We start from the raw sequence: 12,140 nt of genomic DNA on the forward strand, positions 1-12,140 counted from the left end.
TTAGTAACATAAAGAAAAGCAGTTTCAACACACAACCCTCCCTTCTGTGTCCTCCAACAATGAGCTGTTTCCAGGCATTCACTGCTCTAATATTGTCTTCTGGAAGCATTGTCTGAGTGTCAAAGAGTATATAGAAGAAATGGCTGCAACTAGTTGAAAACAGACTACAGCTACCTAGAGACAGTGGTTATCTGAAGCAAACCCAGCGAGGATTAAGAAACATTGCTAGAGAGAACTTTTGGTCTCACAGGCAGATGCAAAAAGGCAAGAGAGGAGCGTAATGATTATATAAAGTACAAGACCTGATAAAGTTGAATTAATTTTAATTATAGGGTTGCAGAACAGGTTTATGGTGGATATTATTTGGTAGAATGCTAAGGTAGGGGAGCGAGAATTAACCTTCTTAAAACGTGATCAATGCTTCTGTGGTATCGTCTGACTTATAATAATGACAAACTCTTATATAATGTTTACTATCTGCCAAGCACTGTTCACATCCTTCATGTGTTGCATTAGTTAACTTTTGCTGCATAACAAACTACCTTAGAACTTAGTAGCTTAAAACAACAAACATTAATTATTTCTCAAGATTCTCTGGGTCAGTGGGGCAGTACTTCTGGTCTGAACTGGCTTGGCTGATTTCTTCTGGGTTCTCTGTTGCATCTCCAGTTAACTAACAGCTCAGTCAAGGCTGGATGGTCTAGAATGGCCTCACCCACATGTCCGGCTGTTGGCCAGATGTCAGCTGGTGCTATGGGGTTGACTGGACACATGTTTCTGGTCGTCCAGAGAGCATCTTGTGCTTTTTCACAAGGTGGCTAGGTTCCAAAAGCAGCAAGAGAGCAAGTCCCAACGTATATGCCTTTCCAGGTCTCTGCTTGTGTCTTGTTTGCTCATGTCCTCTGTTAGAGTTCTCTGAGAAGCAGATGCTAAGATGTGTAAAAGATTTATTGCTAAAACTCCTGTAAGGGAGAAGTGTGTGGGGAGCCAGAGGAGGCTAGAGAGTATCAGATGGTGATGTAGGTCTGACTCCTATGAAGGAAAGAGGGAAGGAATGAAGGAGGGTTGGCTAGGAAGAATCTCAGACTTCAGCACAGTTCTAAAAAAGCTTTGGCCAGGCCAGTGGGAACTCCTTGAGCCTAAGTCAACCCAGGGCTTTATGAATCTGCTCTAGCTATGCTGCTATCTCAGTTAGCATAGCAGCTATAATCAGGACTACTACTTGATTAAGTCTGTAGTCAACAATCCCTTTGTGGAAGGACTAGGAGAAGAATTCTTGCCCCACTGAGTAGCACTGTCCTTCCTCTTAGGAATCTGGCTACCTCTATAGTCAGTCAGCTCCTGATCTGAAAATAGAGTCAGGTATGGGAACCGAGCCAGGGATCATGACTTTTTATTGGGGTCACCACCCTCAGCTTCCTGCTCCTCCATTTATCTCTCTTTTTGGTTGTAGATACTAAGCAGTACCTTTGCTGTCTGCCCATCTCTTCTGCCCCTAGGAATGCCATGTTCTATTAACCATCTCCACATTTTCCTGCACATCAAGCCCCCTTGCCTGCCTCTCTGATCTTGTCAGTCATTATGTTGCAGCCTCTTGGCTTCTAGCAATAAAGCACTGCAACTTAGCTTTTATTACTTTGGGCCTCATTATCCCCATGGGTATTAATGGCCCAGCTCAGTGAGATTAGCCCTGGGCTGCAGAGGAGACCTTGGTGAATGGTACTTCTTGGTGATGCTGAACTGAACTCCTTGGTGATGCTGGCTCCCTCTCCCCTGTATATTCCTGGTGGCCTTGGTGAATCGTACTTCTTCTGGGCTCTCCCATGAAAAATAATATTCTGTATTTTCTGACTTGACACAATATATCCATCCCAGGATGCCCACTTCCCCCAGCCTTCTTATTCTCTTCTCTGTTGTCTGCCAGGACAATTGGGGTGTTTTTATTTTACTCAACATTGGCCATCACTTTTCCAGGCCTCTATAGCATCCTTGCAGCAGGTTTGCCCCATCCCTTGGGGACCTTGTACAAAAATGTGCCCCAAATCAATGAATCCTGCTGATGAAAGCCCCCTTGATTAAGGACCCTCAAAATCCAAACTCAAGGTACTTCATGGCTCCTGCCAGCAGCTGCGTCTCTTTTGGTGTGTAATCTCTTTCCAGCCACTTCTCCTGCTGAGTAATACTGGGATTCGGCACTAGGTATTGACGTAGAAGCCAGAAGAGGAGGTAGGGGCACGTCCTAAGAGAAGCTACTGCTGCCTTGTGGGGGAGGAGCAGTTGTAGCATCTTCCAACCCAAAGGAATTGCTAGCTCTTACTAGGCAAGGGTGGGCCACCACCGTAGGCTGTGAGGGTTCAGGGGCATCTGCAGATCTAGCATCTTATAGACATCCATCCAGATATCCTGTCCTTATGTTTCAGAGTCTCAGGTTTTCCCAGCTAGAGCCCTGCCTTAGAATAATAGACATGCCTTGGCTGAGCATTTAGATATCTCTGGAGCTCTATAAATCAAACTACCAGATCTCGCTTTTGTTTGTTGCTCAGCTGTGTCTGGTCTTCCACTGCAGGAGATGAGGGCTTCTTTGAAAGCTACTAAAGGGGCCCTCTGGCTCTTCCATTTAGTCTTTAACTGTTAATGGTGCTCAGTTTCTCATTGTCCCTCTGCAGGGATAATGACTTAGCACTAAACAGCCAACACTATTGTCTTTGTAGGTATCTTCCTCATATATATATATATATATATATATATATTTTTTTTTTTTTTTTTTTTTGCGGTACGCGGGCCTCTCACTCTTGTGGCCTCTCCTGTTGTGGAGCACAGGCTCCGGACGCGCAGGCTCAGCGGCCATGGCTCACGGGCCCAGCCGCTCCGCGGCATGTGGGATCTTCCCGGACCGGGTCACGAACCCATGTCCCCTGCATCGGAGGTGGACTCTGAACCACTGCGCCACCAGGGAAGCCCTTCCTCCCATATATTTTTAAATGCCTAGAGTGTTTTTCCCACAAGGACAGTCCCCTGTACTAGGAAGTTTTCCCAGCTCACCTCCAGTGAAATCTGTAGCAGTTGGACCGCAACCAAGTGCTCAAGTGTATCTGTGCTCCACAGTCCACTCAGGACAGTGTCTTCTTTACCCATGAAGGAGGCAGTCCTAGATTTTTATCTTAACACCTGTGCTGTTGGATCACACCAGGTACCACTTGTGATAGTCTGGTTCCTCTGAGAAACAGACACCAAGATAGGGTTAAACATATAAGAGAATTCTTGGGGAAAGGCCTGTCAAGGGAATGGGGGTGAGGGAGCCTGAGAAGGCTGGAGAAGAGAGCATGATGTAGGCCATACCCCTAAGAAAGAGAAAGGAAAGAAAGGAGTGTTACATGTCCATCAGCTGATAAACGGATAATAAAATGTGGTACATCCATACAATGGAGCATTACTTGACAATAAAAAGAAATGAAGTATTGAAACATACTACAACATAGATGAACCTCAGATACATTATGCTAAGTGAAAGGAGCCAATTACAAAAGATAGCATATTGTATGATTTCATTTATTTGAAATCTTCACATAGGCAAATAGAGAGAGACAGAAACTAGGTTAGTAGTTGCTTAGGGCTGACAGATTAGGGAAAAGAGGGAGTGATTGCTAATGTGTATGGGGTTTCTTTTGGGGGTGATCCTAATGTTCTAAAATTGACTGAGGTAATGATTGCTCAGTTCTCTGAAAATACTGAAAAACATTGAACTGCACACGTTAAGTGGACAGATTCCGTGGTATGTGAATTATATCTCAATAAAACTGTTATATTAAAATAAAAGAAAAAGAGGATTGTACAGAAAGAGTCTCAGACTGTAGCACAACGCCCAGAATGTTTCAGCCAGGCTAATTAGGAGTCCTTTCTCCCCCGTGCTCAGTCGTTGGTGAAGAGGAGCCCGTGGAAAGCCTGGCTTGTCTCACAGGTAGTGAGAGTGCTAGTCATTATGCTTTGCACAGTGGGAAGTCTGAGAGACACATTTTCTTGGCTACATGTCCTATAATCCCAAACAAGTCACCTGTCCATACCCAGACCCAAGGTGTAAAGAAATACATGCCACATATTGATGAAAAGAAAAGCAAAGTTATATTGCAAAGGAGTGTGACACACTTGCATTACCTCATTAAATTCTCCTAGCAGTTTATGGAGTGGGTACTATTATTAATCTCGTTTAGTAGATGGCATAGGGAGGTTAGCCCAAGATGATAAGTGGTGAAGCCTGGATTTGAACTCACCAGTCTGATTCCACCCTCTGTGCTTTTTATCATTATACCATATTTTCATACAATATATTAATTTGATTATCACAGAATCTTTTGCAGAGGTTTTGTTGTCTAATTTCCTTTTATTAAAATGAAGCCTTCATGGGCATAGGAAATTGCAAAGTACCTTTCTATGACAATTCCTATATTTTTGTGTACAGTATTCTCATAATCCTTACTACAGATCTCCAAAATCAGAGGAACAGGGGGAAATTATATTCAGTCTGGACCTATATCTATTCTGTTTTTTAATCTTGGCATTTAAAAAAATCCTGGAATATTTTTAATCCTGGTATGGTAAGTAAACCTAACATGTGATTGAAAATATAGAATTGATTGGAATTGCTTGATTATAACGAAGCTTGAAAATAGATTCTTAATGAAAAAGAAAGTTTATATCTATTTAGGGGGACCTAAGAGTAGATTTGAGAGGGCAGTTAAATGTTAGTACACCTAGTTTGTTAAATAGCCTAGCATTTGCTTCATCTTGCTCTCGGAGTTTGTGTTTCGGAAGCATAGTTGTATTTCAGCAACGTTCTGAGAGGAGGTGCCCACTGTAGACTGAATAAATAAATGTGTGGCATTAACACAAGGCAGGGAGATAGTAGGTCAAATGTAGCTCAGTTTCTTTGGGAGTTGGGGAAAAAGAGTAAGAGTGGGAAGATGTGTAGGGCATGTTATTTGAAAGATTAATAAACTGTGAAACAGAAAGATTAAGCATCTTGGCCAGGGTCAAACTAAATGTAATAAGCTGAAATTTTAGGTTAAGTTGGCTTGGCTCTAAAACCAGTATTCTTTCCACTAAATTTTCTCCTATTTTCAGCCCAGAAATTTATTTAAATTCTTGCTCTTTTAAAATAGTTTATTCCACTGTTTTATTGACTACAAAACATGTTTTGATCCTTTTGAGGGCTTTGTTTCCTCTTGCATTGATAGATACACACTAGAGCGATGGAAAGATATTGGGATCTAGCTAGCTGCTGGATGTAAACTCACTGACCTCTGTTACCACCATAGAATATTTGGATTATTTAGAATTACAGAAAGTGGTATATTTAAGACTTCGGGCTAGGCATCATAGTTTTCTTTGAGAATTTGGCATACTTCCTTAGAGAGGAAAAACTAGAATTAGCATAGCCACAGAAGGCAGGACCAGGACGCATAAGTAGATGTCAGAAGGAGGGAGGCTTGGACCCAGTTTAAGAAAGGTGTTGCCAATTAGAGCCACCCAGACAAACGTACTGTTGTTGCTTGTGATGTAATGAGTTCTGTACTGCTGGAGGCTCTATGACCATCTGCTGAGAAGGGACAGTTTGTACTGTATGAGCTCAGAGAGGGCCTTTAAAACTCTACGTTTTTGTGCTTGCATTCCCCATCACTCTGAATATTTGACACTTGATGTTCTCCAAATCTAACATAAGGCACTCCTAAGAATAGGAAGCCTATATAAAGGAGTTAATAATCTCAACTTCCCTAAAGAATAATGTTTTTTGCCTAGGATGATTATAAAAGGAATTAAAGGAGAAGTTGCAGTTTTAGATTTCCCATATTATGCCAGAAGTGTTTTTCAGTCAGGTTGACTTTGTTTTCAAAATGTGAGGGTATTTTTCATCACAGACCGTCCAAATATTGATGTTTTATGCAAATTTAAGATCTCCTCTGGCTGTCCATTTTATTTCATTGGAATAAACTTTTGTTACTGGTTAAAGTGAAGTTAATAATTGAAGAGCACACTTGACATAAAATCTCAGTCGAAATGGTACTACCTGCTTGCTCTTGGGCTCATGCGGAAGTGTACGTGATATGATTGCTTTGGATTCTACAGCTTTTAAGGTTCTTTATCCCACCTGACTGGTATATGATATGTACATATCTATATATATGTGTGTGTATTTATATTTTAGAATATTGGTATTCATGATCTATTTTGCTCTATTAATAATAAAAAGTGCATTTGATCAGTTAGTCGATCAGTTAGTCATCTAGTTCAAATCCATTTACTTTACAGAAGATAAAATTGTGATCTGGAGGGCTAAGTAATTTGTCCCGAGTCATACTGCTAGTTTTTGACTGAACTAAGTCCAGATTTCATACCTCCTAGTCCTGGACCAGTGCTCTTTTTGCTATACCACATTACCTTACTGGTAATTCATGAAGTGACGGGTCTCCCTTCTGTTAAGATGTATATATGTATTTATTAGCATTAAAAATAAATAAAACATTTAAAACAAATAAAAAATTAATTTCACTGAGAGGCCAAATGTAAGTATAGGACTTTCTGGTAAACTGTTACCGCTGTAGTATCTTTCAAAAGCTTTATTTAGAGTTTAGGAGTTGATAAGTTGTTGAAATATAACTAAGTGGCATATTTTCCTTACTGAGATTAGTAGCGGAGTTCTGCTTTTCTGAGGAACAAAAAAAATATGTTCAATCTATTCTCCATGTGTCCAAGAATGATCTTTTAAAGATAAGCAAACCTAGTCACACTACTACTCCTCTGTGTAAAATCCTTTAGCAACTCCTTTTACCTTCAGGATAAAATTTAAGCCCTGAACATGGCCTACAAGGCGTGATCTGGGTCCTGCTTATGTCACCTCTCACCTATCCTTTTCCTCTTAGACGTGATTAACTTCTTTTAGTTCTTTGAATCAACCAGCTCCTTTCCCTTCAGGCCTTCCAATATGCGTGTGTTGGTTTTCTATCGCTTAGTAACAGATTACTATCGCAAATTTAGTGGCTTACAAAACCACCAGTTTATCATTTCACAATTTCTGTAGGTAAGAAGCCTGACATAGTATGGTTGGATTCTCTTCTTAGGGTTTTAGGGTTTCACCAGGCTACAGTCAAAGTACATTTGACCCTTGAACACGTGGGGAGGTGTGGGGTTAGGGGCACCAACACACACTCCTCTCGCCACCCTGCGAGCAGTTGAAAATCCACATATAACTTTACAGTCTGCCCGCCATATCCATGGTTCCATATTTGTGGATTCAACCAACCACAGATCATGTAGTACTGTACTATGTATTTATTGAAAAAAAATCTGTGCATAAGTGGACCTATGCAGTTAAAACCCATGTTCAGATCCCTGTTTCTTTGATACATCTTTTAAGTCTATAGTGGCATGTCAAACGCTTCTCATTCTTAAAATCTCTCTTCCTCTTCTGGCACGTCTTTATGGCTTCCTTCTCTGTCCTCAGCCAGGAGAAAGCTCTGCCTTTCTTTTTTTTGGCTGCGTTGGGTCTTCATTGCTGTGCGTGGGCTTTCTCTAGTTGCAGCGAGCAGGGACTACTCCTCGTTGCGGTGCGCCGGCTTCTCCTTGAGGTGGTTTCTCTTGTTGCGGAGCACAGGCTCTAGGCACCTGGGCTCGGTAGTTGCGGCACAGGGGCCCTAGAGCACGCGGGCTTCAGTAGTTGCCGAGTGTGGGCTCAGTAGCTGTGGCATGCGGCCTCAGTAGCTGTGGCTCACGGGCTCTAGAGCACAGGCTCAGTAGTTGTGGCGCATGGGCTTAGCTGCTCCACGGCATGTGGGATCTTCTCGGACCAGGGCTCGAACCCATGTCCCTGCATTGGCAGGCGGATTCTTAACCACTGAGCCACCAGGGAAGTCCCGAAAACTCTGCTTTTAAGGACTCACGTGACTCTTCAGTCCCACCTGGGTAATCCAGGACATAATCTCCCTATCGGCTAACTAATAACCTTCGTTATACCTGCAAAGTCCCTTTTGCTAAGTAGAGTAACGTATTCATGGGCGTAACACCAGCGATCGCAGAGGTCATGGGGTTCAAAATTCTGCTACCACAATGCAGTGAGTACCCTCTGACTGGAATAGCCTTTCTAGACCCTGCATCCTGCTCCTTCGTCTGCTAACTTTTACTTTATCCACTGCATCTCTGATTTCTTTTTGCCCCTCTTTTTTTCCCTCTCTTCTCGTGCTCTGATTAAGAACCTCTCTTTAGCGCTCTCAAATTACTCTATACTTCCCCACTGTACCACTTGTCACTTTGTATGCTTATCTGTGTCCTTTCAGGGGGACCGTCTATCACCTCTGAGAAGAGAAGCCATGTTTATCTCGGCACATTTGTGTTTCCCTGCTAACCCATGTATCTGCCATACAGTTGATTCCCAATATTAAAAAAAAAAAAGATGAATCAATGAATTATTTATATCCATGAAAAGAGGAAGCATGATTACTGTCTTTAATATAAATTTCTAAGACTGTCACATGGAGGAAGAGAGAAGACAATTTTATTATTTATTTATTTATTTATTACCATTTAACCTTCTGAAAAATTATTTAAATTTAAATTGTGACAATGGGACACAAGAATCATTAGAACTAACCTAGGAATATAGTGAAAAGAAATCTGAGTGTAACAGTTCCGCAGAAGGCCAAGGAAGCTCTGGTCCTTATTAAAACAGAAGGTCCAAGTTAAGTGATGTATTTGAGAAGACAATTTTAACTCAATATATGTAGTTTTTTTTTTTTGAAGGCTTGCTTTTGTGAGGTAGTGTGTCCTCATTACTGGAAACTTTTTGGTGAAAGCTCAGTGATGGAGTGTTGGGGATATTATCGGGAGGCTAATGTACGTGAGCTCTGTTTTGTGACTCATTGTTTGTTATGGTTGCTGCAAATTGATGGAGATGGGTCATTTGTATTCCTATACCTGTGGCTGCCAGGAGAGACCTACATGCTGTCATCACTAGTAATGTCCCTGGCCATTCACTGTGTAATTATCCAGCCTGGTGGATCTGGGATAATTGACTCCCTAGTACTTTGGCCTGTTCTGGTTACTGAATCATAACTGGGTGGCAAGACTAGTGTAGTAGAGTTACTTTTATAAGCCATTAACTGTTTAGAAGTGACATTGCAAGCAAAAAGACTAATAGCATACATCCGTAGAGAGGGGGTATAGGGTAGTGTTTAAGGGTAGGCTTTTTGGTTCAAACTCCTAGCTCGACCACTTACTAGCTCTGTGATTTTGGACAAGGTACTTAAGTCTCTGTGCTTAGTTTCCTAATCTGTAAAATGAAGATAATCTTCTAGAGTGAACGTGAGCACCGTAGGCAAGTTAGTAAAAGAATATAGTGCCTAGGGTATGGTAAGCATTGTGTAACGGCTAGCTGTCGTCATCGTCATCAACAACAACATTATCCTACAGGCACACTAAAGGTAGTTCAAGACTTACAACCATGTGCACAGTGTCTGGCATATACTAGGAATACAGTGATATTTTTGAGTTAATAATATGTTCATTTGTAATTTTTATTTATATTTATTCTTTCAGATAACTGTAGGAAATGGTCCCCAAAACTTTATAAGTATAATGAGAAGAACTAAATGCGGTGCTAATCTTGTGTTGCTCAGAGCTTGCTAAGGCAGTCTGAAAAATATCTCCTACTAGAACTTAACCTTGTCTCTTCTTTTCGCTTATTAAAGCAAATGGATGTTTTTAAAAGCCCTTTGAAATTTTTTCCAAAATAAAAAAAACTATCATCAGGTGAAATTAATATTTTTCATGTAGCTGTATATCATGTTTTGGATGATAAAGTAAAATATTCTTGCCACAAAAATGTTCTCATCTGAATTCAGATGAGATGTTAACACTTTGCTTGTCTTTGCAAACAGGTTCATCCTAAATTCCACTATAAACAAGCTCATGACCCAGGCACAGATACTTCTTGCGTGACTTTTTCCTATGATGGTAATGTCCTTGCCTCTCGTGGAGGTAGGTTAGAAGCTTTCTTTTTAAAATGTTTCTATATATAAAATGATCGTATGTAACTCTAACAAATGTCACACTAATATCCTAGTGCTTAGTAAAGCTAGCTGTGCTTTTGTTAATGTACCCTTGCCAGTCTAGTTTTTTTCATTAAAATGCATTTCCAACTTGGCAACATTATTTTATTAAAATTATCAAGTAAAATTTAGAAAATATGTACTTTTTTGCCTAAGTTTTCATTTTAGCTCCAAATTCCATCAGCATTTGGAGCCTGCAAGGATGACCATTGCCTCTACCTTAATGGACTTTTGTAGATGATATTCTATATTCTTTCTATATCATTTTATAGTTCTGGGTCTGGTATTTCAAACTCTTCTATTTGCTGACCATTGATTTTTTTTCAGTTCAAACACTAATTCAGTTCAGTTAAAAAAATTTGTATACCTGGATGTTATTTTTTTTAATAGCTATGTAATTCTGTGTGGTCGTATTGTAAGTTTACCTATCCACACTCATATGATTGAATACAGATTGTTTCTAACTTTTTGCTAAATCTTTCTCACGTGAATAAGTAGTATGCTGATAGAAGGAAATAATAAAATAGTGAGGGCAGCTTATGAACAAAGCATTAGGGGGAAGTATGGGGCATGACTGAAGATCTTCCAATAGGCCCATTTGTGGGGAGAGAAAAGAATCAAGGTAAGTAGGTTGGAGCCGTGTTACAGATAGCCTTAAATATCACATAAAGGATTTAGTCTTTATTCCACAGGCCAAATTAATCTAGCAACACTGAGTTTAGTCATTCATTCATTCACTTTACTGTATATTGAGCAACTGATCTGAGCTAAGCATTATGCTAGGTTCTTGGCATAAACTGTGGACATCATAGCAGGGTTCCTTTCCTGAAAGAATTTACAGCCTGATGTAGAGGGTATGGAAGTGAGGGGAACATAGAGTTGGCACAGCTCTCCCCTCAGTTTAACTGGTCCATGCCCGTTTACCCTTGGGAGCTCTATCCAGATTCTCCTTCTTCCAAGGGAGCCTTCTATTGATATATTATACCCAAACTACCCTCACTTACATAATTTTAAAAAAATCAAATCACATGCACATGTATTTTCTATTTACGGTGTACATGGCAAAGATGGATATGTATAAAATATATGTTTTGGTTCATCAATTCTAACCTGTTCTTTGAGTCCTAAGGTGACTCTTAATTAAGATTATGTATTATACTCTGTGCTTACATCAGTGATTCTTACCCCAAGAATGTATCTGAATCCCCTGGGAAGATTTTCAAAATCACAAATCCTCCACTAGGAAATTCTCACATTCACTCTCACACCTCTAGAGTGGTATACCCCAATCTCTGAGGTAGAGTGGGGAAAGAAGAGGGGAATAACAGAGGAGTGTACTTTGAAAATTCTTCCTGGAGGATTCTGAAATAGCCCAGCCCCACCCAGTTGATTATTACTGCCTTAGAAGTATAGGATTAACTCCATTTCAGTCAAAGCCATTTTAGTGATAATTTTTACCTTCCCCTTCCATCCTATACTAGCTGTTGGGTAACATGTCGTCTACAGAACATGTATACTGTATTCCACCATTCTCCTTCCTGGATGTATAGAATATACCAGATGGAAGTCTCTCTGTTCAGCAGAGTCCCCAGAGTGTTGTAAGGTGCTCCTGCTAGCTCCAGAACCTGCCAGGTTAACTAAACTGTTTAATGCAGGTTAATGTTTTCTTATTGTTTGAGGATTGTGGGGATGTGTAACCTTCTTTTAAAGACTAAAAGCAAAAAGGTTAGTCTTACAAAGTTCTTCCAGTATAAGCAGGTCTCCAATCCAGCCAGTCGTGGATTAGAGCACCTGCCAAAAGTTGGGTTTCAGAGTCAGGGTTGCTGGGGAGAGAGTGGGGAATTTTATTGAATTCTCCACTCACCCCACTTGCATCTGGTACTGATTCCTTATTGGACCCAGGGGGTTGAGGCAGGTCTCAGCTGCGGACACTGGGGAAAAAGGACAGCAAAGATATTACTTATATGAGTTTTGGCTTTCATTATGAACAGGAATTAGTTAGTAGCCCTATAGAAATACTTCAAAAGTGATTCTTTAAAGAATATT

At 40.5% G+C, this 12,140-nt stretch overlaps 1 protein-coding gene across 5 annotated transcripts in view; it reads left to right on the forward strand.

Annotated features, from left to right (window-relative positions):
- WDR70 (WD repeat domain 70) overlaps nucleotides 1–12,140 on the forward strand; it is a 307,508-nt gene that overhangs the window by 248,055 nt on the left and 47,313 nt on the right. For 4 of the 5 annotated variants that reach the window (XM_022599005.3, XM_089908782.1, XM_022598984.3 and 1 more), the window contains one exon: nucleotides 9,924–10,023. The exons of the other annotated variant lie outside the window; for it this stretch is intronic. In XM_022599005.3, the coding sequence (XP_022454713.2) occupies nucleotides 9,924–10,023 (100 nt within the window). The remainder of the gene's footprint in view (nucleotides 1–9,923; nucleotides 10,024–12,140) is intronic. 5 annotated transcript variants of the gene reach the window in all.

Source organism: Delphinapterus leucas, chromosome 3 (genome assembly GCF_059928025.1).
Source record: "Delphinapterus leucas isolate spDelLeu-1000000601 "Yukka" chromosome 3, BTC_Dleu_Yukka2, whole genome shotgun sequence".
NCBI lineage: Eukaryota > Metazoa > Chordata > Mammalia > Artiodactyla > Monodontidae > Delphinapterus > Delphinapterus leucas.